Source organism: Paramormyrops kingsleyae, chromosome 24 (assembly GCF_048594095.1).
Source record: "Paramormyrops kingsleyae isolate MSU_618 chromosome 24, PKINGS_0.4, whole genome shotgun sequence".
Classification (NCBI taxonomy): domain Eukaryota; kingdom Metazoa; phylum Chordata; class Actinopteri; order Osteoglossiformes; family Mormyridae; genus Paramormyrops; species Paramormyrops kingsleyae.
The window spans coordinates 1,553,038-1,579,336 of NC_132820.1; the positions used below are offsets into that span (position 1 = coordinate 1,553,038).

Genomic DNA, 26,299 nt, shown 5'->3' on the forward strand with positions numbered 1-26,299 from the left:
TGGTGCGTCTGTGGAGAGAGTGCGCAGTACCAAGTTCCTGGGTGTACACATCACTGAGGATCTCTCCTGGACAAACAACACCACTGCACTGGCCAAGAAATCACAGCAGCGTCTCTACTTCCCTCGCAAACTAAGAAAAGCAAGAGCACCAGCCCCCATCATGTTCACCTTCTACAGAGGCACCATTGAGAGCATCCTGACGAGCTGCATCACTGTGTGGTTTGGTGCCTGCAAGGCATCCTGCCATAAAACCCTCCAACGCTTAGTGAGAGCAGCTGAGAGGATCATTGGTGTCCCTCTCCCCTCCCTCCAGGACATCTACAGTACCCGTCTCACCAAGAAAGCTCTCTGCATAGCAGCCGATCCCACCCACCCAATGCAAAGCTTCTTCAGCCTGCTGCCATCAGGGAGGAGACTGCGATGTCTGCAGGCCAGGACCAGCAGACTGAAGGACAGCTTCATCCATCAGGCTGTCAGGAAGCTCAACTCTCTCCCGGCTCTGCCCCCACTCCCCTCACTCCCCCCTTCTGCCCCCACTCCCCTCACTCCCCCCTTCTGCCCCACGGACTTTCTGAAACTCTGATATACACACTCTCTCTCTCACACACACACACACACACACACACACACACACACTCACTGACCTGCACCAGGCACTTTGTGTAGCATCGGTCTGCTAATTACCTCATCCTACTCATAGTCTACCTCATAATGACTCCGTCTATTCAAGGCTGCTCTTTATCACTTATCATACCTACAAGCTCTATTTCCACTTTATGTCTGATTTGCACTCTCTGCCACGTGCCCTTACTTGTATATTGTATTTATTAATATTTTCTTACTTGTATTTTAAATTTTTTTTTTTTGTATTAATGTTTTCTGTTTAACAAGGGTTTGTGAGAAACGTAATTTCAATTCTCTGTGTGTTCTGTACATGTGGCAGAATTGACAATAAAGCTGACTTTGACTTAATTCACAGAACAAGCGATCCTTCCGGAGACAATGTGTACTTTTCAGTGAGGCCACGAGGTGGAGACAAAACATAGATTACTGAATAAAAGAGGTTCAGAATTAGATTATAATCATATTTATAACATTTTAACGGCACGCTTTGTTTTATGGCAGTTTGTAATTAGCAATTATTTGCGTTCTTTCATAATAAAAAACCAAGAATTTTATGAGGCAAAAATCATCCATATATTATGCAGGAACAGAAATCGCGCCGCTGAAGTTCAGCATTTAACCGTTTGAGATTCAAGGTTCAAGAGGTTTATTTGTCACATACAGTACAACATGCAGTGAAATGTATCTCTGAGTCGCCCTGTTTAGCTGTGCAGAAATAGAAGAGAAAAGGTAAGAAGTGGGAGTAAAAAAGAAAACTACAATATAAAAATGCAATCTATCACATCAAGTATATAATCTAAGTATACAATCCAAATAAACAGTCTAAAGTGTAGTGCAATGGCGAGGTGATGTACAGACTAAAGTTATTTGTGCAGTAAAGTGAACATGTGCAGTGTATGTGAATTCCAGTACAAACATACGTAGTGTACAGAAGGACCAGAATTAGTTTGAATTGAGAAGCCTTATGGCCTGGGGGAAAAAACTCTTCCTGAGTCTCTCTGTCCTGGACATCAGGCAACGGAACCGTCTGCCTGAGTTCAGCCTGCGGAACAGACAGTTTGCGGGGTGTAAGGAGTCCTTAATTATCTTAGTACCTCTGGACCTGCAGTGTTTTTTGTAGGTGTCCAGCAGGGAGGGCAGAGGAGATCTGACACGACGCTCGGCCACCCTGATCACCCTCTGCGGGGCTTTGTGCTCCTTTAGAGAACAGCTCCCAAACCATACTGTGATGTTCATGGTGAAGATGCTCTCCACAGCAGCTGAGTAGAAGGTTTTTTGGATCACTGGAGTGACCCTAAATCTCCTCAGCTGCCTCAGGTGGTATAACCGCTTCCTTGCTCTGGTGACCAGAGTGCTGACATGCGAGTGCCAAGTGAGGTCCTCAGTGAGCAGAACCCCAAGGTACTTGATGTTATCAACCCTCTCCACTGGAACACTGTTGAGCTGGAGGGGTGAGAAGGAGCGCTGCTTCTTCTTGCTGTAGTCCACTATCAGCTCTTTAGTTTTTCTGACATTCAGACTGAGGCAGTTGGACCTACACCATACCGACAGGATCTCCACCTCCCTCAAGTAGGCCGACTCATCGTTGTTGGTGATGAGTCCAATTACCACTGTGTCGTCCGCAAACTTCACAATGGTGTTGGAGCTGTTGGAGGCGACGCAGTCGTAGGTGTAGAGCGTGTAGAGCAGGGGGCTCAGAACACACCCATGAGGAGCTCCAGTGCTGAGGGTGATGGACAGGGGGGAGAGAAACAAACAAGCCACCAGCAGGGGGAGCAGCACAGTATGTGAAGCACGTCAGCAGAGGAAGGAGAGGGACGTCAGAGTAAGAATCCACCTCTCCATTCAGTGGTGTGTCTGTATTACTGTGATGCCAGTGTGAGAGTATTGGGGCCCACATTGTAGCTGTTATCTTGCTCTTTAATTGTGTGGATAAAAAAAGAAACTAAACTGTTAGAGTGGAAAATGTATTACTTTTATCATATTAAGTATGTGTGTTAGCATTATGTAATATATATGTATCAGCCCCTGCGTCTAGAGACAGGGCAGAACAAAGTGGTCCCTAGACGCCAAAGGATGAGAGAACAGGAACTATAACTCTGGGTGGGAAATAGGCTTGTCAACATGGCCAAGGAGGCCTACCCTGGGTTGTGTAGCGTTTCCTGATAAACCTTTGTCTGCAAGGGCACTAACAGCATTAACAACTTAAACTACGCCCCATGTAAGCCCCTCCCGCCAAGTATAAATAAAGAAGCCAAGGGACTGCCCGGTGTGACACTGAACTGAGGCGCAGATACTGTCTGTTGCATCTAAGTGAGTGGGCACCCTTGCGCAAGTAAAAGATAAGAAGTGTGCTGTCTCTTTAAGTCCTGAGTCCCAGAAGTGCATGTGTGGAGTGGCAAGCGACAGCGCTTCCTCCACATAGGTGAGGGTGAGAGGGGGTCAAAGCTACGGCGCTTTCCTCCAGCTCCCCAACATAAACTACAAAGTAAATCAGGATTCCCAACAAAGAGAATATATGTAATTTTTCTGGTAATTTGGATGCTAAGATAGCAGCAGATGGAGAACCTCACCCACCTGCTCTGGGTGGAGCAGGAACAGGAGCTGTTAAAGGCCAGTACACCACAGATCACAGATAAACTGGACAGTATTCAGCTGCTTTGAATTTACACGGATGTCCTGTCTTTTCACATATGGACGGTAATAACAATGCAGCACATCAGGCAGTAAGTTACTGTTGTGTCAGTTAAGCCTCCATTCCGTCACGCCCAGTCTGCTCACATCCCGCCTCGCCTGAATTCCTGCACACCTGACACTGATGGACGTGTCAGACCGGTTTGTCTATATCAGCACTTTGTTTTCATTTCAAGTGGGAGATGATGTAATGCAGGGTAGGTATGTGTCAGAGGTCTCTGAAGCGGGAGATGATGTAATGCAGGGTAGGTATGTGTCAGGGGTCTCTGAAGGGGGAGATGATGTAATGCAGGGTAGGTGTGTGTCAGGGGTCTCTGAAGCGGGAGATGATGTAATGCAGGGTAGGTATGTGTCAGGGGTCTCTGAAGGGGGAGATGATGTAATGCAGGGTAGGTGTGTGTCAGGGGTCTCTGAAGCGGGAGATGATGTAATGCAGGGTAGGTATGTGTCAGAGGTCTCTGAAGCGGGAGATGATGTAATGCAGGGTAGGTATGTGTCAGGGGTCTCTGAAGCGGGAGATGATGTAATGCAGGGTAGGTATGTGTCAGGGGTCTCTGAAGCGGGAGATGATGTAATGCAGGGTAGGCATGTGTCAGGGGTCTCTGAAGGGGGAGATGATGTAATGCAGGGTAGGTATGTGTCAGGGGTCTCTGAAGGGGGAGATGATGTAATGCAGGGTAGGTATGTGTCAGGGGTCTCTGAAGCGGGAGATGATGTAATGCAGGGTAGGTATGTGTCAGGGGTCTCTGAAGGGGGAGATGATGTAATGCAGGGTAGGTATGTGTCAGGGGTCTCTGAAGGGGGAGATGATGTAATGCAGGGTAGGCATGTGTCAGGGGTCTCTGAAGGGGGAGATGATGTAATGCAGGGTAGGTATGTGTCAGGGGTCTCTGAAGCGGGAGATGATGTAATGCAGGGTAGGTATGTGTCAGGGGTCTCTGAAGCGGGAGATGATGTAATGCAGGGTAGGTATGTGTCAGGGGTCTCTGAAGCGGGAGGTGATGTAATGCAGGGTAGGTATGTGTCAGGGGTCTCTGAAGCGGGAGGTGATGTAATGCAGGGTAGGTATGTGTCAGGGGTCTCTGAAGCGGGAGGTGATGTAATGCAGGGTAGGTATGTGTCAGGGGTCTCTGAAGCGGGAGGTGATGTAATGCAGGGTAGGTATGTGTCAGGGGTCTCTGAAGCGGGAGGTGATGTAATGCAGGGTAGGTATGTGTCAGGGGTCTCTGAAGCGGGAGGTGATGTAATGCAGGGTAGGTATGTGTCAGGGGTCTCTGAAGCGGGAGGTGATGTAATGCAGGGTAGGTATGTGTCAGGGGTCTCTGAAGCGGGAGATGATGTAATGCAGGGTAGGTATGTGTCAGGGGTCTCTGAAGCGGGAGATGATGTAATGCAGGGTAGGTATGTGTCAGGGGTCTCTGAAGCGGGAGATGATGTAATGCAGGGTAGGTATGTGTCAGGGGTCTCTGAAGCGGGAGATGATGTAATGCAGGGTAGGTATGTGTCAGGGGTCTCTGAAGAGGGAGATGATGTAATGCAGCACATTTGCTTCTTCACACCCAGCCTTGTACATTATGTAGACCTGGTTTGCAGACAAGGTTACACTCAGTACTCCGTTGTTGCAGAGGCCATGGGCAAGATACCTTTGGACTCACTACAAAGACTCTGAACTGAAACAACCTAAATAGTCCATTCATTGACATAAACATGCTTTGATAGTTCACTGGCCAGGAGGAAGATCAGAAAGTCAGACAGGAGATTAGACTGACTGTATATAAACCCCTTTTCTGCCTCGCAGTGATATTCCCTTGGTCCATCCTCCCTCCCTGATCCATACTGCCTAAGTGCCCAGGTCCTGTTCCCAGAGGCGTTTCCCGTTCTTATTCCCCTGGTTTGGTGTCTTATGCCCCATGTCTCTGTCCTGATTCCCCTTTGCTTTAATGCTCTGTTACCATCTTTCCTGGTCACTGGGTCTCACTGATGTCTGGTCTTGTATGGTTCCTGGTTCCTGGTCCCACATCGGCTCTAAGAGGAGGAGAGTGTGAGGGCGTCGCAAAAACATAAATATGACTGACAGCTGTAAACGAAGCAGCATCTGGCTGCAGTGTAAAGACACTGGGAATAGCAGAGCAGAGCGTTTTCACTGTAAAATGAAAATAACAGCAAGAGCAGGTTCCACATCAAACCTGCACAGACACATCAGAACTGTCCATCCCACAGTGCAGTTGGGGGAGAGAGGGCAAGCTGGCTCAACGTCTACTGACCCTGGGGGGTCTGGTCCCAAACCAACAACAACTGCTGCTGCAGCAGCTACTAGTCATGCAAGTATAACCTTTCTTACTGTAACTCAAAGCAAAATAAGTCAGTTTATACCAAAGCAGACGACCCCAGCCAAACAGCACAGTATTGATGAGGAGTTAAAATGGCTAAAATGATTGCCACTGATTTCCAGCCCTTTTCCATTGTGGAGGACAAAGGTTTTAGAAGTTTTGTCAAAGCCTTAAATCCCATGTACACTCTACCCAGTAGAAAAATACCGTCCCTAAAAATGAATGCATTGAACATGACGCAATGAAGGCAATGAATGAAATCCCAAACAAGAGTGTGGAACTCAACCAGGTGGAACTCAACATTTTATATGTTGAAACGCATTCTTGAAACAAAAGATGCCATCATCTCCACCCTGGCCCTCATCAATGGACCGAAAATATCTGCGTATGCAGTTCAACACTGTCCTCTCAGAAACCACATTACTGGATCCTAGGCTTAAAAAGCTTGTATTCAGTGACAGCAGAGCTATTGAGGAGGCACTTCAGAGAATAACTGCCGCAGCGACGAAACGCAGCCCAGCAGCCAGCCAGCTCCACCATTAGAGGGCCAAGTGGAGGAGGAGCCACAGACTAGTGATGTGTGGAGGCTCTTTGATGGAGGAGCTGCAGGAGATGCTGCAGAGAGAAATACTACAGCTGATGTTATAATGGAGATGCGATGCTATCTTGAGGAGCCCCTCATCCAACGTGGAGAAGACCCACTGAGCTGGTGGCAGGCCAAGGCCTCAGTCTTCCCACACCTGGGGAAGGTGATGGAGGGGAGACTGTGCATCGCGGCAGCATCTGTTCCTTCGGAGAGAGTCTTCTCAAAAACAGGGCAGATACTAACTGAGAGGAGAAACCGGATCAGCCCATCCAAGCTGAGGCATTTGATTTTTCTGAATGTCAACCTGCATACTGTTTGGTTACTGAGTTTGGTTCTGTTTCTGTTCTGTGGATTTGTTTGCGGTGTTTTGTTCATTTGTTTTTGTCTTAAAGTTAAAAGTTTGATTAAAATATTAAACAAAAGTAAGAATGCCTGCTTTTGTAAGAAAATAAATACACAAAACTAGGCAATTATAAGGCTTCTCTTAAAAACACTAAATGCAAAAGGGTTTATCAACACACAAAGCGTTCATATTTGTCAAGTTAGGCTAAAATATGAGGCTACAGATGATACGTTAGAGCCGTTTGGGAGCCGAAAGAGCCGGTTCTTCTTTGGGAGCCGTGCCACAAGAGCCGGCTCTCTGAAAAGAGCCGAACTTCCCATTACTAGCTTACTGCCCTGGAGGGAGGCAGCACCAGCCTCCCCGTCCTCCTCCAGCGAAGGGAAAGGATCCGCCCCTCTGTGCCGCCGCACCCACCGCAAGCCCCGGCGTCACAGCTGGACCCGCCCCGCTGCCAGTCCTGCCGCCAACACGGAGCCCCGTCTTCCCTACACATTTAACCCCCGCTCCTGCCTCACCCATCCTTCACCCTGATATCGGCGACAGCCACACCGTGACCCCACCTGCGAACCGGCAGCCAGTGAAAAGGGGGGGCGCTGTGTTAAACACCCAGGCTTCCTATTCCGTACCGCCCCCCCCCCATCTGTCTCAGTGTCCTTTAAGCGACATTCCTCCGCTCCTCCAGGTGCAGCCAGTCAGTTACCGGAGGGCAGGTTCTCCCCCCCCAGGACGAACATTAATCTGTAAATGAAAGTGAAAGATTTAAAGCCAGAGTCGCCACGTCAGTAAGGAACACGAATAAGACGCTGGAAAAGTATATTTTGTATTGCAAGGTAAGATTATAGTCAGTAGGCTAGATACAATTAATAATAAAATAAGCGTGTTTAACTTGCGGGGTCGGCAGAAAATTTTGATTGGGGGGGCTGTTGCGGGGGGCAGTTATATTTATGGGTGGGGGCGCATCGCACCGTGTCTGTTCTGTGAATCTGCTTATAAAATAAAATAATCCAAATTTAGTTTTTTATTATTTTGATGTGCGGTGGCCGCCCCTTAAATCTGCCCCTGTTTAACACACATGCTGGGATTTAATACTTCTCATTATAATTAGACGTTTAATGTAATTCGATACACTATAAATAATCGCCTGGAGTAAACATTATGGAATAATTCGCTTAACATTCGACAAAGTAACACGTTTATATAGAATGTTTTAATGACTTGAGTTCACCTGAAATGCAGCGCTGCCGAACATGGAGCGTGTGACACTACGGGAATAAAGTAGATAAAGTTCTGCGGCTGTGTGGCGTTTTCTTAAGAAAAAAACTGGCGATAACTGTTAGCGTGACATTGTTATTATTAATAATAATAATAATAATAATAATACATTTTATTTATAACGCACTTTTCATTAACAAAATCTCACACAAAAAAGTGCCACATTAAAAACAACAAAGTTAAAAACATCCATAAAATCTAAAAATATCACAACTATTAAATATGATATCTCAGCTTTCCTAAATAAAAAAGTCTTCAAATTTGCTTTGAAGGAGTCCAGGTTCTGTGTAACTCGCAGCCGGACAGGAAGATGGTTCCACAGCTGTGGGGCAACAGAGCAAAAAGCTCGACCTCCCATAGGACAAAGCTTAGTAGAGGGAACTTGAAGTAGCATGCTACCTGATGATCTGAGGATGTGGTTGGAGGTTTGCAAACTAATCAAATCTTGAAGATATGAAGGTGCCAGACCATAAATACATTTATGGGTTAACAGAAGAATTTTGTACTCGATCCGGGAAGAAATAGGGAGCCAATGAAGTGATTTGAGGATGGGAGTAATATGTTCAAATTTCCTGGACATTATTCCAGTAACGTCCAGTTCAACGTAAAAGTGTTGATTGTTAGATATTGTATTTGTATGTATCTGTTTACCCTTCATGTTCACAGAGACCCAGTAGGAATCATCTGCTGTGGATCAGCACCAAAATGGAGGAACCTGCTTCTGAAATGACCCCCCCAGTGGGGTATAAGGAGAGAGGAGATGCGTCTGAAATGACCCCCCCTGTGGAGTGTAAAACAAAGGGGCCTGAGAGGTAACAGTGTTACAGCCCACGAGCATGCATGTGTCTGTGGGTCTATAGTCAGGCCATAAGGTAAAAGTAAACAGGGTTCCTAGCTAAGGCTGGGGGGCACATTAATATTTGTAGTTTAATAATAAAATACCTCAGCATTTCCTTTCCTCTGTCCTCCAAAATCAGCCAGTTCGTCTATTTTAGAGGGAACCATCACATCATCCCTCCTACCCTAAATGACCACATACTGTAACGCTATAGAGAACAAATACAGATACAAACAAACTGGGAAAGAGGAACAGCAGCCAAGTCTAGTGACAGAGGCTGTAACAGTGATAACTAAACCTTTCTTACAGGAATATTAACTTTATATTAGACGGTTTATTTCACATTAAAGCTAAAAGTCTGTTTGCATGAAGAGCTTCACGGCTGGTTAAGCAGAAGACTGATCAACTGAAGGTTTAATGTGATGCTGCTCACATTGTATGAATTATATTTATATAATGAGGATTTGTTTCCTCTCTGTCCACAGTGTCCTGATGGAGAGAGCAGGCTCACCTGCACCCAGCTGTGTTTCCTTGAAGAGTGACTGGTCAATGCAGCATCCAATCCACTTCAGAGAGGGACCTTTTCCTACAGATCAAAGGTAAATGTGCATTTAAACAAACACTGTTTAAAATACTCGGACTCTCATTCGAAAGGTATACAGGCACACAGGCTATGAAGAAAATAGCTTTTTAAAGAATTAATATTTTTTAACTTTCACAAATTCTGTCAATGTAAATGTGCATTTAAACAAACACTTTTTAAAACAATCAGACTCTGAGTAAAGCTATGAGGATAAAAGCTTTCAAAGAATGCATCTTTTTTTAACTTTCACAAATCCTATTGTCTTTGAAAATTTAAACAGAAGTTTTGCCGGTGTTCAATATAAACTTCATCTGAGGTAAAAGGATGAGGATTAATGTAAAGACTGACTTCCTGTGATCTGGAATTGGAAGTTAGCTAATTAAAAGATACATTTAAAATTTATATTCTCGGTAGACAGATGGAAAACAGCAGGCTGACCTGTACACCAGAGCATGTGAGCGGAGTGGAGCGTGAGCGAGGAGCGGAGCGGGCAGAGCGGTTTTTTAATTAAGGCTGGAGCGGTCGCTCTGTCTCGCTCCAGTTTCTCTCCGATACCGCTCACATTACGACTCTGAGGCGTGTCCAAATCTACCCAGAATTCATCTGTATGATTATCAAGACTGTTCCAAAAATTGGCCGAGATGAAATTCGCAAAGTAGGCTATTTCACAAAGGAAACTGATAGGTCATACAACTGTACTATTCTTATCAAACAAATAGATGACAATAATGTAGAGCAAGAACAACATGAACAATGTGGTGAAACTGTTTCAGGGAGTAAAGATTCACTTTGGAATCTAAAAAGACCTTTCTCGGAAACATGAGAGTCTGCTACGCGAACACGCGGAGGCCAGAGTAAACGTGAGCAAGTTTTATATGGTTTTAGCATATCAAGTCTATAAAGTAAATATTTATTATTTAAGTAAATATTCAAATAAATTAGTTTGTCATTCAAAGTAGGTCTAATGGGATTTTTAAAATTCACGTAACGCTGTCAGTGAAATTTTATTTTATAGAAAGAGCAGCAGCAGAAGCATCAACAGAAAAAAAATTGAGGAATATAAAACGTGGATGTTTAGCCTGTATATAATTTAGGCTATTAAGCCCACTGATTCCTTTATTTTTAAGCCTATTTTTGTGTGGAATTGTAACCCCTAATTCTATTGAACCAAAAAATATATATATAAAACAGGGGTAGGGTACCAGGTCCTTCAATCTCGTTATATAGTCCAATCACTGGGGTTTTGAAAGAAATGTAATGTGGACACGATATGCCTTACTTAAAACCATTTTATATAACATTTCAACTAGCCAGTCAATTTAACATAAAATCCCAGTATATAAAGCAAAAGTGTATATTATTTCAATAGAGTCCAAAGAAAAAAAAATGTATTCGGTAAATCAAAAATATACATATATATTTATAATCTTCACTGGGCATCCAAGTGTGAAAAAAAATAATAAATCTGGCCAGCTCCTCACTGTCCCGTCCGAGGGAAAAAAAAAATGGAGACTAGCGCTCTTGGTGTCCTTCGGCGGGAAGGGAGAGGCGGAATGGCGACGTAGTTGTTTTCCCTCGGCCGCTCGTCCTGGCAAAGGAGACTGGCAAGAGAGGCAGATTTTTGATAGCGAGATATTATAGGTGCCACAAATGTCGGCAGCAACACTCAGCTCTGTCTATACCCCGCTCGCTCAAGGCGACTTGTAAAACAGTTCGCCAACCTACGCAGAGCGTAATGACGCGGAGCATACGTTGCTCTGAGTTGGTGCGATAGTACCAACAATATGCCTCCTTCACTTAAAACAAGTGCAATTGCCAGGTAAGCTCAAAAAAAAAAAAAACTAGACAAAAAAAAATGGCAAAATTTGTTTAACGAATATAAAAGTACACATAGTTACATATATAAAAAAAAATGTCTGTACATATAAACACACATGTCCTGCTAAAACAGAACCAAGAAAAAAAAATAAAATCAATTTTTAAATACCATGTGGGTTACAGAATGCCATTGCCAAACCTGTCCGATGTTGCCTATATGTTGTTTAAAAATAAATATTTTCTGTTCTGAGTGACAGTGTTGAGTGTTACCGTTGCTCATATTTCTTTATGATATAAAGCTTCGGTTTATGGCGACATTTGTTATGCATGCAGATTATTTGTCCCTCTTTTAAATTGGAGCGATAGTGGAGCGATTTGACTGGAGCGGGAGGACATTTTACTGGAGCGAGGAGCGGTGTTGAGCGGAGCGGCTTAGTGCGAATTAGAGCGGAGGCGCGGGAGGAGCCAACAGCCTCGTGAGCGAGGAGCGGAAATTCTCACCGCTCCACTCCGCTCACATGCTCTGCTGTACACTGCTGATATCCATTAAAATGACTGAACAATAAATTGTCTTCTTCTAGGATGGATGTTTCTGATTCAATGAGAAGTAAAAGAATCCTCATGGATTCATTACATCATTCTCAGAATAAGGCTTCAGTTTGAACGTTTAACAGAAAGGTGCCTGTTAATAGCCAGCTGAGCTGTCTTATGTCATCAGAAAAAAATCAAACAATTACTTTCTTTCACCAGTGAGCAGCGTCTAAAATTTAATTTTAGCCTGTTGCTATTCTTCTTTAATTAAATTAGCATTTATATGGATTTGAAAATAACAATATCTAAAAAAAAAAGCATTTAAAACATGTTTTAAATCAACATGTAATAACACATGAAGTTTAGATGGGGTGTGTTTGACATTGCTGATAGTGTAACACTAGTGATATACCGACAGTACGGTAATGATGGGGTTTTTCTCTGACGGCCTCGCTGCTCGTTACAGGGGGTGGGTTTGACATTGCTGATAGTGTAACACTAGTGATACGCCAGTAGTACGGTATTGCTGGGGATTTTTACCTGATGGCCTCGCTGCTCATTACAGGGGGTGGGTTTGACATTGCTGATAGTGTAACACTAGTGATACGCCAGTAGTACGGTATTGCTGGGTTTTTTTCTCTGATGGCCTCGCCGCTTGTCACAGAGGGTGGGTTTGGTTGCCACCTGCTTCATGTTGATAAATAAAACTTTGTATCCTGTTTTGAATCAACATGAGACGCGACTGAAAGTTGCAGCACTGATTGCTGGTGTCTGTGACTGTAAGCGCCTGCATTCTGTATGTCCCACTGGATCACGATGCTTCAAGGCGTGAAATAAGTTTGTAGTATTTCCAGTTTTAGTCGGCACATGTTTTACAGTTACAAACACAGCACCAGTCTGTTGTGTCTTAAGCTTCTTTAAACTGCCAAAGTATCACAGCACCACTGATGTCTTTTTACCTGGTTTATCCACAATATCTCCTTTTTAAAAACACGTGGCTGCTGATGCGGACGCCGCAGTTTCCTCTGAATCAGTGCTTTTGTCTCCCGTGACTCGCCTGTTTTACCAGAACAGTATCATGTGGCCCTGCTAACCCAGTAAACCTCACTGTGCGTTTGCTGTGCACAGGTTGTTCATCCTCCGAACACTGTGATTGGCTGCAGGCCAGGTTATATTAGTCAGGGCTGACAAAACGCCACCATGATTCTTCCTAGAGTGTCTGAATTCTCTGTGGATTATTACTCTGTGGATTTATGGATTGAATTTTATTGTGCACTTTCATTTTGGATTTCGCTGCATTGCCCTTATTGGGCTGGTTGTTTTTGACTTACCTGCCCCCCCACTGAGTTAATTATCGTTATCATTTTACCTCCCCGCCTTACGTTAAATTACCCACTCTAGGGTTATCGACATTATTCCAAAGTTGTCTACAAGAAGGTTGGAGCAACACAAATATTACCAGGACTCCATAAATGGATACTTTGTTAAATGTTTGTTTTTCTTCTGTTTCAGTTGTGATTCAACAATTGCATATATTGTAGGGAGGGGAGGCAATAAATTCAACATCTGAAACTATGTATTGCCTGGTGTTTTGGGGGTGTGATTTTACTGTGAGAAAGTACCAAGAGTGCGGTACCTCAAGCTGTTGGTTTTTCATTGGCTTATGACATCGCAGTGCGAGACGGGGTATTTTGTACTGATTCCGAAACATGGCTGTAGTATATTGTAGGGCTGGTGGATGTTTGATATGATGAAGTCATGATTTGAGGTGTGATGAAGATGAACAAAACGTCACACAGGAATCATCTCTGTCAGTATGTTTACATGCAAAGCAAGAAAAACTAATTATTGTGTTAGTCTGACTAAACCCAGACTTTTAAAGTGCATGTAAACAGCACTACCCCCCCTCAAGGATATTTACACTGGCAGACTGCACCAGTAACAGAGCCAGTAACATCATCACAGGTTCCTCACACCCTGGAAGCTACCTTTTCTCCCCCCTCATCCCAAGAAAGGTTATTCAGGGCAACTGGACTTGTTTAGTTCCCCCCTTCAATCCAGAGGGCTTTCTCCATTCTGACTGACTGGTTAGAGTAGCAGGTGTATAAATCCTGTGGAGCCCTCAAGTGGTTAATACTTGATGGTCACCTGTGGGTTGTTGTGTCCCCTGGCTTTCATGTATGTCACTGTGACCACCTGGGCCAGGGTGTGAATGACTGTGAAACCGTCTGGGTGGAGTTGAAAGAACGTCATTGTAAGTGGGTGATAAATTATGTCTAAGGCCGCCTCCTCTGTTTAACGAGGGTCGTTTTCTTGCAGTAAACTGCTTCTCTCACACCTCGTTTGAACCAGTCAGCCTCCCGGTTTAGAATCCTAACGTCCTGGTCTTCAAAGGAGTGGCCCTTGTCTTTCAGATGTAGGTGAACTGCTGAGTCTTGTCCTGATTGGCTGGCTCTTCTGTGCCGTGCCATGCGTTTATGGAGCTGCTGTTTGGTTTCTCCTGTGTACAGATCTGTACATTCCTCACTGCACTGAACTGCATATACTACACTGCTCTGTTTGTGTCTGGGTGTTTTGTCTTTGGGGTGGACCAGTTTCTGTCTCAGTGTGTTGCCTGGTGTGAAATGTGTAGCACGGCTACAACTGACAGGGAAGAGAACAAACGTAAGAGTGTTATCATCCCTTATGCTGCAGGGGTGGCTGAAAAGCTCAGGAGGATTTTCACAGCATCCCTGTACGTTTCAAACACATTGTACTCAGACACTCACACTGTAAGAGGACGGCTGTTTCTTTTTGTGTGTTGTTCTTATTTCTTATTCATTACTTTAACTTAAACTGCTAAACAGAGAGCTGCTGAACTATTTTTTCACTGTTTCTGTAATAGTGACAATAAAGGTCTATCTGTCTGTCTGAACTTAATTTTTGATGTAAGAAATACTGGTGTATTTATATAATAAAATAATACCGTCCGTCCGTCTGATGATAAACTGAGTTTATCATTTGCTCAGTTTAGTTGTCTGTCCAGTATAGTTGTTTATGTATGACAATTACACATGATGTTGGCATAACTGTGTAGTTAATTTAGCAGCCATAACTGTGTAGTTAATTGTACATCCATTACTGTGTAGTTAATTTTACATACATAACTGTTGTTGGCTGCATTAGTTGATATTAGTTGTGCCAATTTGATTTTATTTGTCAATCCAGACGTACAGCATTTCTTTCTAATTTAGATCGAGTTTTTAAATGAATGGAGGAAATATTTTTACAGTGCATCAACAATTGAATCATGGACAGAAAATAAACAATTTTGTATTTTTTAAGGTCTATTGTTTGTAAAAATGTTGATATTGAGCTTCCTGTCAGAGACCATCATATATTCTCAGGATATTAACTCAGTTTGCTGCCTGAGGATGGTGAATGAAATGTTGTTAGTTACCTCTGCTAATTAAGCTGAAATCTATTTGAAATCAAGTTAAACTCTCTAAAAGCCATTGAATACAAAGGGCTACATATCAAACTGTCTGTCCTGCCTGCTGTGTCTCTCTGTGTGGTGGAGCAGGATGTCACTGGTTCTCTTCTGCTGTTATGAGAAGATTGATGTTATGAAGCCGCCCTAATGAATAAAGCTTAAAAAGGCATCTTACACCTTTACACATTAAAATACACCACTAGGTTATTCTGTGTCAGCATCAAGAGCACTTTTAATGGGGACCATTACAGACTTTCTGTTACACTTGTGTAGATGATTTGAGGTCTTTATATTTCTGCCTTATTCACAGAGACCAAATGGAAGGATGCAGTTCAGATCTACAGGATAAACCAGGTTTATCTTCCATATTGAAGGTTTGTATTCATTGCTGAAATATATTTTCTGAAGTGTTGTGCGAATTGGCTTACATTTTATACAGCTGTACAGTAAGAAACTAATCATGTTAAAGGAAAGATATTCAAACCTGCAATTACAAATGAAACTATGAAATGGTTTGGTTCAAGTAGCAATAATTAACTGCGATGGTTTATTTTAGTTACTAGAGGAAAATGCTGTGAGGTTCCTGAAGGATGAGCTGAAGAAGATCACGAGGTACCTAGATCAGAATTACCCAGAATGCTCTGAGCCTCAACTGGAGGAGGACAATGACCTGGACAGTGATGTTCAGATGCAGAAGACCTGTGGTAGAGAAGGAGCTCTGAAGATCACACTGTACATCCTGAGGACCATGGAGCGAAATGATCTCGCTGATCTACTGCAGAAGAGTAAGAGCTGAATCTCATTGTGTGTGTGTTTGTTTGGCCTCAGAAAAAATAGTATATGGAAAAAAAACATGTATTACATTTCAGTTTATCATTTAATTTGATTTAGTTTTGCTCATATTAGTAAAAAATGTGTTTTTTGAAAAGTCTGTGCATTTACCTCTCATTTCATTTCAGGGCATCTTCTGTCACAATGTCAGCACAGAATCAAAGGGACCCTGAAACAGAAATGTGAGTGTGTATTTGAAGGGAAAGCTAAGGAAGGACAGCCAACACTTCTCAGTGAGATTTACACAGAACTCTACATAACTGAAGGTGGAACTGGAGGAGTCAATGATGAACATGAAGTGAGACAGATTGAAACAGCATCCAAGAAAAGGCGAACAGAAGATACTACAGTCAAGTGCAATGATATATTTAAACCCTTATGTGGGCGTGAGACACCTATCAGAACTGTACTCACTAAAGGGGTGGCAGGTATCGGGAAAACAGTCTCTGTGCAGAAATTTATTCTCGACTGGGTGGATGGAAAAGCAAACCAGGATGTTCACTTCATATTTGCTCTTCCTTTCCGCGACCTGAATTTGATTAAGGATGAATACAGTCTGATTGAACTGCTTCACCACTTTGTCCCTGATCTCAAATCAGTTGAATCCACTGAGCTGTTTAGGTACAAAGTCTTGTTCATCTTTGATGGTCTGGATGAGTGTCGCCTTCCTCTAGATTTTCAGAACAATGAGAGCTGGTTGGATGTAACAAAGAAAACGTCACTGGATGTACTGTTGACTAACCTCATTAAGGGGAATCTGCTTCCATCCGCTCTCCTCTGGATAACCTCCCGGCCAGCAGCAGCCAATCAGATACCTCCTGAGTGTGTCCACCAGGTGACAGAGATACGAGGGTTCAGTGATACCCAGAAGGAGGAATATTTCAGGAGAAGATTCAGTGATCAGAGCCTGGCCAGCAGGATTATCACACATGTGAAATCATCAAGGAGCCTCTTCATCATGTGCCACATACCTGTGTTCTGTTGGATTTCAGCCACTGTTCTTGAGAGGCTTTTTAGTGAGACTGACAGGGGAGACATTCCAAGGACTCTGACTGAAATGTACACACACTTCCTGATCTTTCAGGCAGGTTTAAAAAATGACAAGTACATGAAAAACAGTGAAACCAAGCTTAAGGAACACAGCAAGAAATTCCTTTTAAAACTGGGTAAACTGGCTTTTGACAACCTTGAGAAAGGCAATCTCATATTTTATGAGCAAGATCTGACAGAGAATGACATTAATGTCAGTGAAGCTTCAGTTTACTCTGGAGTGTGTACAGAAGTCTTTAAAGAGGAATATGGGTTGTATCAGGAGAAGGTGTACTGCTTTGTGCATCTGAGCATCCAGGAGTATCTCGCTGCTTTATATGTGTTTCTGTCTAACTCATCAGCTGACCTGCTGAAGACCTCAGTGGATCAAGCATTAAAGAGCAAGAATGGACACTTGGACCTCTACCTCCGCTTCCTCCTGGGCCTCTCAACAGACTCCAGTAAGACTCTGTTACAAAGGCTACTGGGCCTCTCAACAGACTCCAGTAAGACTCTGTTACAAAGGCTACTGGGCCTCTCAACAGACTCCAGTAAGACTCTGTTACAATGGCTACTGGGCCTCTCAACAGACTCCAGTAAGACACAGTTACAAAGGCTACCGGGACAGACAAGAACCAGCTCACATGACATTAAAGAAACAGCCCAATACATTAAGGGGAAAATAAAGGAGAATTTATCTCCAGAAAGGACCATCAACCTGTTCCACTGTCTGAATGAGCTGGGTGACAATTCTCTAGTAGAGGAAGCACAAAGATACCTGAATTCAGGACGTCTTTCAGCAGAAGACCTCTCACCTGCACAGTATTCAGCTCTGGCCTTTGTGTTACTGATGTCAGATGAGGAGCTGGATGTGTTTGATCTGAAGAAATTCATCAGATCAGATAAGGAGCATTGGAGGCTGCTGCCTGTGGTCAAGACATCTAGGACAGCTCTGTAAGTGAGGATGTGGAAACGTATCTTGTCTGACAGTAACAGATTAACATTGTTTAAAATATATAAAATATGCAATTTATTTCTCCTTGTGGATTAATACCTGGGCTGGATTTTTTATTTTTTTTTGACAATCTGGGACCCAGATTTTATAATGACTGAGGGTAGTGATGTAGTAAAACACAAAGTGACATTTCCATGACCACCCAGTGTGCATCCTGACCTGCTATACAAACAAAGGGGGTCTTTATCTGGGGGGTTTATGAGTGAAATGATCCTTTATTTGGAAGTACAGGTACATTGGAGTGCTTCTCTTCTCACTCTCCATGAGAGACACAGACACATGTACAGGTGACACCAAGCTTAGGGTCACAGCACAGGGTCAGCTGACATCCAGCAGCCCGGGAGCTGGGGGTTAAGGGCCTCGATCAAGGGCCCACAGACATGTGACTGTTCTGCTGAGTGTCTGACCAGCGATCCTCCAACCACAGGCACAGAGGCTTAGCCTGCTGAGCCACACACCAGCCCCACAGACATGGTATGTGAGTGTTACTGTCAGCAGGTGTGTCCATGTGATGGAGCCCAGAGCTGGGAGCTTCCAGAAGACTGCTGTCTCTGACTGCTCACTGGCGCCCTCTGCTGGCCTCAGCTGCTCCTGGCTGAGGATGTGACGACACATCTAGTCAGGCCATAACTGATTAATTTTTTTTAAATATATAATCTGTATAAATATACCATTTACTTCTGGAAGAAGTATTTCTGTAAATACTGGGTGTGGTATGTGACTGCGGGTTCGGACTCTGTGCCCGTGAGTGGAGGTCGCTGGTTCAGATCTCCTGGCCGGCAGTGATGTCATCGCTGGGCCCTTGACCAAGGCCCTTAATGCCAGTGGCTGCAGGGGCGCTGGATGCTGGCCGACCCTGTGCTGTGACCCCAAACTTCCTCTCATCCGTTTATGTGTCTGTGTGTCTCACGGAGAGCCAGATGGGATTAGCAAAAAGACAGATCCCCCACAGGGATGGATGAAGTATCACTATTTATAAATTTTTAAAAACAAATACGTCTTTTAAAGCCATATCTGTAAGAACTGGTAGTTCTGGGATTAGTGTGTAGGTGATTTCACAAGTTCCCCGATATAACAATAGAGAAAAAAGGATTTCATTCATGGGATCAGGAATTCAAGTGTCATTAAAAAAAATCATGCTCCACTGAACATCGTTCAAATCCCACATAAACACACACACATACACACACATACAGAATATATGCCAGGCAGGAATCGAACCCGAAACCCTAGATCAGGGGTGCCCAAATCCAGTCCTGGGGGGGTGGAGCCCTGTGTAGCTTAGTTCTTTCCCTGTTCTACCATAAAGGATTCAGGTCAAGAGCTGTATGGTAATTAGCACAAGGAGTTCAATCAAGTGTGTTAAATGAGGGGAAACCCAAAAATGTGCAGGGCTCTGGCCCTCCAGGACTGGAGTTGGGCACCCCTGCCCTAGATGGTCGGCTGTAGTGCTGATCACTGAGCCACAGCGCTGCCCAGAGCTTTATGAAAATACTTATGCAGATATTAATGACCCTCAGGGTAACTGGCCCTTTAAGATGATTAAAAAGCAGTTTGGAGTTGGCTACAGTGTTTCAGGAATAATGATCTGTCTTCTACATTGAAACAACAAAATTGCTGTTATTTTTGATATTTGATATTCACTTAATTCACTAATTTAACTGGTTAAGAAAAGTCAATGAGGTATTGATTAGCTATGGATGTGTTACTGGTCAATTCAAAAAATACATGGATGTATTGGATGGTTGCTGCAAATACTGTGGTGACTATAGGAGAGGTTCTGAAATGACTAAGCTGGCAAGCTTTGACAGACATAATATACTTCTACATCAACATGATCATTTGACCATCATTTTCCTTGATGGCACAAGACTTGCACAGTACTGTGTGTATAATCTTGGTTACAAAGCTTATGTATATGGCATCTAGGGGAAAATGTTCTTGATAGTATAAGATATTTAATTACAAAACAAAGTTTGAAATATGCAATTACCTGTACTTTTTTCCAAGAAGTGGCATAGATATGCATCAATAACCTGTTTGAATGTTCACATCAAACACCAGAATAGGGATTTTCATGCACAGCAGTCTCTAGTGTTTACTCAGAACGGCTGTGGAAAACAAAATATCAAGTGAGTGACAGTTCTGCAGACAAAAAAAGACCTGACTGGTGAGAGGGCAGAGAAAAATTGCTACAAGGGGGAAAAACAATTTGCCTGGTCTAACAAATTTCAATTTCAGTTGAGCCACACTAGGATCAGCATCAATTCATGGTTTTCCTCAAACTTAGTGTCTCTTAATGCCAATCACTACTTCAGTGCCACCACCCCCTAACCCCTCCCCCCAGCAATTAGAGGCCCCTCCCATATACTAAATACACATAAGGTTATACTGTTATAATTTCTCCCAGGCTCTTCAGGTAGAATATATTACTTACATTTTAGTTGTGACTTGCGATTTTATATATCTATCATTTTTGGTATACATTTTTATTATGGTGGGTGTATGGTGTAATTTTTTTATTTAATTAAAAAAAAATCTACAACAAACTTAAAATATAATACAAAGTAATGTTTTGAAGTCAAATTAAACTGTTCCTTTTGTATTTAATGGTTTTCCATTTGAGGAATTTGGAAAAAAACTGCAGTACATGATGGGTAGGATCTAAAGGCTGCCTAACGTCGTCAGACTGATGAGGACGTTAGGCAGCCTTTAGATCCTGCATTAGCTGTTGTAAATCATTTGTGGTGGAACAGGGAAAGAGCTAAGCTACATAGGGCTCCGACCCCCCCAGGACTGGAGTTTGACACCCCGGCCCTAACCCTTACCCCAAAAAAACCCTAACCCCCTAACCCAAACCCCTAAAACCTAACCCTTACCCCCAAACGGTGGAACTGCACATGCAGAAAAAGGCTCGATAATACGTCTCGATAGGTAGCTCAACTCGTCAGGAGACTGGTCTCAAGCCCGGATTAATGGGGAGGGTTGGCGTCAAGTAATAAAGTAACTATCTTCACTGCATCACTGATGTCAAAATGTGGGAAATATGTGGTTGTATAAATATGTCATACTCCGTAAATTTTGTTCTGCTGTGTACTACAGTCAGTACATGGGCTGGAATTTTCACAGCAGAGGAACCTAAGTGACATTTCCTCAGGTGGAATTACACCCAATAAAATACACTTTTATCTTGGGTACCTGCTGCATGGGCACCTTCCTGTGTCACATCAGCCGCCTGTCAGCTGTGAGAGAGGAATCACTCCTGTAATCAGCTCTCACTGTACTGTACAGATCTGTGTGGACCACAGCGTTTAAAATGTTCATGTGCTAAGGTCTCAAACAGAATTACTGTAAGTTGTGTTGCATCCATATATTTTGTTCCAGTTGACATTTAACTTAATAATTTCTTCAGTTTTAATACAAAACAAGCCAGACATCAGCAGGGTGGAAGGAGAACTAGCACAGCCTGACAGGCCTGCATTAGCTGCTGGGGATGTTCACATCTCCTCCTTTCAGAGTCACTAGTCAGTTTGGGGAAACCTGGCAGTAAGATGGCTGACGACTGCAGTGGAAACTGTTTCATTGGTCTGAATATTGTCAAGGGAGGATTCACATATAACGTTTACATACTATTTTCACAAACATTGTTAATAGTACAGAGTACCACTAAAGATGTGCAGGTTGTATATTTGGTTGTGTTTTAAAATGTTTTCTTTTCCAGGTTGGACAGCTGTAATCTCACAGATAAATGCTGTGAGGTGCTGGCTTCAGCTCTCAGATCAAACTCCTCACCCCTGAGAGAGCTGGACCTGAGTGACAATGACCTGCAGGATTCAGGAGTGAAGGTGCTCTCTGCTGGACTGGCGAATCCACACTGTAAACTGGGGATACTGAGGTCAGTATTACTGGGTATTCCACACTGTAAACTGGGGATACTGAGGTCAGTATTACAGGGTATTCCACATTGTAAATGAGAGATACTGAGGTCAGTCCTATTTAGAATAGAATAGAATAAACCTTTATTATCCCATGAATGAGAAATTTAGGTGTTACAGAGCTCTTATACAAAAGTAATGTAGAACAACAAGAGCAGGTAGGTCAGTTGTCTATACACACAACCAAAGATTTAGAAATAAATAAAGATGTAATAAATAAAGATGTACAGAGATATGTACAAAATGTACAGAGATATGTACACAAGTGTGGGGGTGGGGTGGGGTGGGGTGTGAATGATCCTGGTGAATATACAATGTACACTCAAGCTGCAAATCGGTAACAGCAGTTAAAGACATATGATATGTCTGTTAGACAGTATATGAGTAGAAAATACTCATTTAACAGTTCAAATACTAAACTGGTACTTCAATACAAAGTATGACAGCTGCAAGGCAAGTCAGCCAAGCGAACTGCTGCACTCACACCATTTCATTCCCACTAGGCGTGTATAGATTTCAGCTTTTATTTGGTTTTTATGTTTTATATTTTTCGGAAAAGTGGATATTATGCTCTGGTGCCAGTTTTATTTTAATATTGTTTTACTCCGTTAATTTTGTTCTGCTGTGCACTAGAGTCAATACATGGGCTGGAATTTTCACAGCAGAGGAACCTAAGTGACGTTTCCTCAGGTGGAATTACACCAAATAAAATACACTTTTATCTTGGGTACCTGCTGCATGGGCACCTTCCTGTGTCACATCAGCCGCCTGTCAGCTGTGAGAGAGGAATCACTCCTGTAATCAGCTCTCACTGCACTGTACAGATCTGTGTGGACCACAGCGTTTAAAATGTTCATGTGCTGAGGTCTCAAACAGAATTACTGTAAATTGTGTTGAATCCATATATTTTGTTCCAGTTGACATTTAACTTAATAATTTCTTCAGTTTTAATACAAAACAAGCCAGACATCAGCAGGGTGGAAGGAGAACTAGCACAGCCTGACAGGCCTGCATTAGCTGCTGGGGATGTTCACATCTCCTCCTTTCAGAGTTACTAGTCAGTTTGGGGAAACCTGCCAGTAAGATGGCTGACGACTGCAGTGGAAACTGATTCATTGGTCTTAATATTGTCAAGGGAGGATTCACATGTAATAATCACATTGCTTAACATCATAAATCTGCATTTATTGAAATGTAACCTTCTGTTTATGTATGTAAAGGCTGAAATGAAAACATACAACGTCAGTTATATTTGACTGAAGAAGAAGGGGAAACTTTTCTAGAAAAATACTTGAAAAGCTTTAGGTCAGCTACAGTTGCAGTGGGGGTGTCTAAGCTTTTGACAGCCACTGTACACATACTGTATTCACTTGCTGCCAGTGATTTCACAGCTAGAACATGGCAGACCCTGTACCCCCCCTCTCCTTGGGGGGATCGTCAGTGACTCTCCTTGACAGTCAGATGGGGGTGATTCCCAGCTCTGTTCTGATCATGGTTCAGGATGTGAAGGTTAATCTTCCCAAGGTTAGTCCCCTCTGGTGGGTAAGGAGGCAGGAGACACGGAGTTGCAGTGGACACCCCCAAAGGGGCAGTGTTTCTTTTAGGGGTGAAGGGGGTACATTTAGAAGAGGCAGCTTAAGGCCAGCCAGAGTGTGGAGGCTATAGCTCCTTTGTCACGCGTCAGGGCCCAGCTCCTTGGCCACTGGCTGAGCAGGCAGGAGGCGGCAGTCCCTTCCGGGTGGTCATCCTGCAGGCGGTCTGTGTTCAGAGAGAGACGACAAGCAGGCTGCTCACCTGAAATTTTGTGATTTCCTGTTTATAGGCTGTCAGGCTGTAGAGTCACAGAAGAAGGCTGTTCTTCCCTGGCTTCAGCTCTGAGGTCAAACCCCTCACACTTGAGAGAGCTGGATCTGAGCTACAATCACCCAGGAGACTCAGGAGTGAAGCTGCTTTCTGCTGTACTGGAGGATCCCAGCTGTAAACTGGAGAAAGTGAAGTGAGTAGATAATATGCTTTTTATATCCATCCATATATCCATCTCCCAGCTGCTTATCCTGGACAGGGAGCCTAGATCCTATCCCATACAGTATAGGGTGGAAGGGAGGGTGACACCCCGGGTGGGATGCTGGTCTGTCACAGAACACACACTGACACACAGCACAGGTAATTTACAGACACCAATTAGCCAAACTGCATGTCTGTGTGAGGAAACTGTTGCACACAGAGAAAACACATGAATCATGGAGAAAACTCCCCTCACAGCAGAGAAGCAGGAGGATTCGAACCCCAAACCCAGGAGGTGCTGCCCACTGACTCACTGTGCTGTGTTTGCAGGGACCATATTATTTTAAATATCTGTTAGTTTAGGCCAGTTAAGCTTAATCCCTGCCAGTAATGGGGTGTTAAAGCTTTTTTCCTGGTAATCACTTGTTTGATTTCATAATTAGTACAATTTTGACATAAAACAAGCCATGCATTAGATAGGCTGGACCGAGAAGCAACACAGCCTGACAGGCCTGCATTAGCTGCTGGGGATGTTCACATCTCCTCCTTTCAGAGTTACTAGTCAGTTTGGGGAAACCTGCCAGTAAGATGGCTGACGACTGCAGTGGAAACTGTTTCATTGGTCTGAATATTGTCAAGGGAAGATTTACATATAACGTTTACATACTATTTTCACAAACATTGTTAATAATCCAGAGTACCACTAACGATGTACAGGCTGTGTATTTGGTTGTGTCTTAAAATGTTTTCTTTTCCAGGTTGGACAGCTGTAATCTCACAGATAAATGCTGTGAGGTGCTGGCTTCAGCTCTTAGAACAAACTCCTCACACCTGAGAGAGCTGGACCTGAGTGACAATGACCTGCAGGATTCAGGAGTGAAGCTGCTCTCTGCTGGACTGGGGGATTCCAAGTGTAAACTGGACATACTGAGGTCAGTATTACTGGGTATTCCACACTGTAAACTGGACATACTGAGGTCAGTATTACTGGGTATTCCACACTGTAAACTGGAGATACCGAGGTCAGTACTACTGGGAATTTAATGTTGTAAACTGTAATTTAGGGCTGTAAAGATATCAGATTTTCACCACACAATTATTGTGGCCAACAGAAGTGATGACATTATTGTGTTATCTGTAGAAACTTTGAACAAAACAATTATAATGATGCAAAAACCAGTCAGATTCATCTTTAAATTTGTTTATTGTGTGTCTTCTCTCTTTTTTTTTGGCAAATGAGATACATTTAAAATACGAGTGTAGCTATGACTGTATAAAAGCACTTGTAAAGAACAATTCCACCCCCTAGTGGATGGTGGAGGGATAACCAGGGCTAAAGCCTCCTTTTGCTCCCACTATTGATTGGCACGTCCTGCAAACTGGGGTTTCTAAGACCCCGTCTTTTTCACAAAATCCTGTAGTGACACCATTCATTTTTATTTTAACGACATCAGGTTCATTTTAAATGTTATTAACTTTTTCCATTTTATATCTGATCCCACTGATCTGGAGTGAAATTACAGTTTTTCTCGATTGCTTAAACACACTTCTTGAAACTATGCCTCGTATTCTCAAAACAGTAAACACAAATCCATAACGTCTCACCCAATTTCCCAAACATCGTATTTTCAGGTCAAAATGAAGCTCTACACTCAAAACCATTCACTGTTGCTGAAAAACCAAACTTTGCGCACAGACATCACACACAAGGCCTCAAAACACACACACTACAACATAGTCTTACACATTGGTGCAATAAATTAAAAACAATATTGCCAAAACTGGCAAGTTATGTTGCTTGTGGTTCTTCCCCTCAAAAATCTTTTCACATGATGAACACAAAAGACGCAACCAATGTATATACAGTGACACATTTTTATTCATGTACTATACAGTACAACACACACCAAAAACATTATTCCACCTCAGCATCCTGTCTTTGGTCTGGATCAGGCCAGAGAATCTCATCCACATCACAGGCTATATTGGCCCTAGCCAGGCAGTGGGGGTAAAATCCTCATGCATGCCTGATCCACCCCTGGCATGCATCTACTGATATGTCTAGGCAGGCTTCTTCCATGGCCTGGAGGAGGTGAACACGGACATAAGGTTCTGTCGTACACTTTCCACCGCCATGCCGAAAATAACTCCTCTATCGGGTTTAGAAAGGGAGAGTATGCAGGCAGAAAGATGTTAGAAAACCTTGGGTTATTGGTAAACCAGTCATGAACCAGAGCAGCGCGATGGAAGCTGACGTTATCCAGCCTCACTACAACAACGTAGTGAGGCTGCTCTGGCTGTGTTGGTTCCCTGTAGTCCAGCTGGAACATATGTTGTCTTAGACCATCAAGAAAAGCAAGGAGAAGCATAGTGTTATAGGGTCCTAGAATGGCA

General features: G+C 43.3%; 2 protein-coding genes across 3 annotated transcripts in view; both read left to right on the top strand.

Moving 5' to 3' along the window:
- LOC140582249 (NLR family CARD domain-containing protein 3-like) overlaps positions 1–26,299 on the top strand; it is a 136,764-nt gene that overhangs the window by 21,668 nt on the left and 88,797 nt on the right. The gene's annotated exons all lie outside the window — the stretch shown is intronic.
- LOC140582475 (NLR family CARD domain-containing protein 3-like) lies at positions 15,506–23,901 on the top strand. The gene is made up of 4 exons (XM_072706866.1): positions 15,506–15,876; positions 16,051–17,905; positions 21,688–21,861; positions 23,724–23,901. Exons 1-4 carry the CDS (start codon positions 15,780–15,782, stop codon positions 23,899–23,901), a joined length of 2,304 nt encoding a protein of 767 aa, XP_072562967.1. The 5' UTR covers positions 15,506–15,779.

Coding starts and splice junctions, on each gene's coding strand:
- LOC140582475 (XM_072706866.1), top strand. CDS start 15,780: ATGCAGAAGACCTGTGGTAGAGAAGGAGCTCTGAAGATCACACTGTAC. Junction 15,877..16,050: donor CGCTGATCTACTGCAGAAGA/GTAAGAGCTGAA, acceptor ATTTCATTTCAG/GGCATCTTCTGTCACAATGT. Junction 21,862..23,723: donor TGTAAACTGGGGATACTGAG/GTCAGTATTACT, acceptor TCCTGTTTATAG/GCTGTCAGGCTGTAGAGTCA.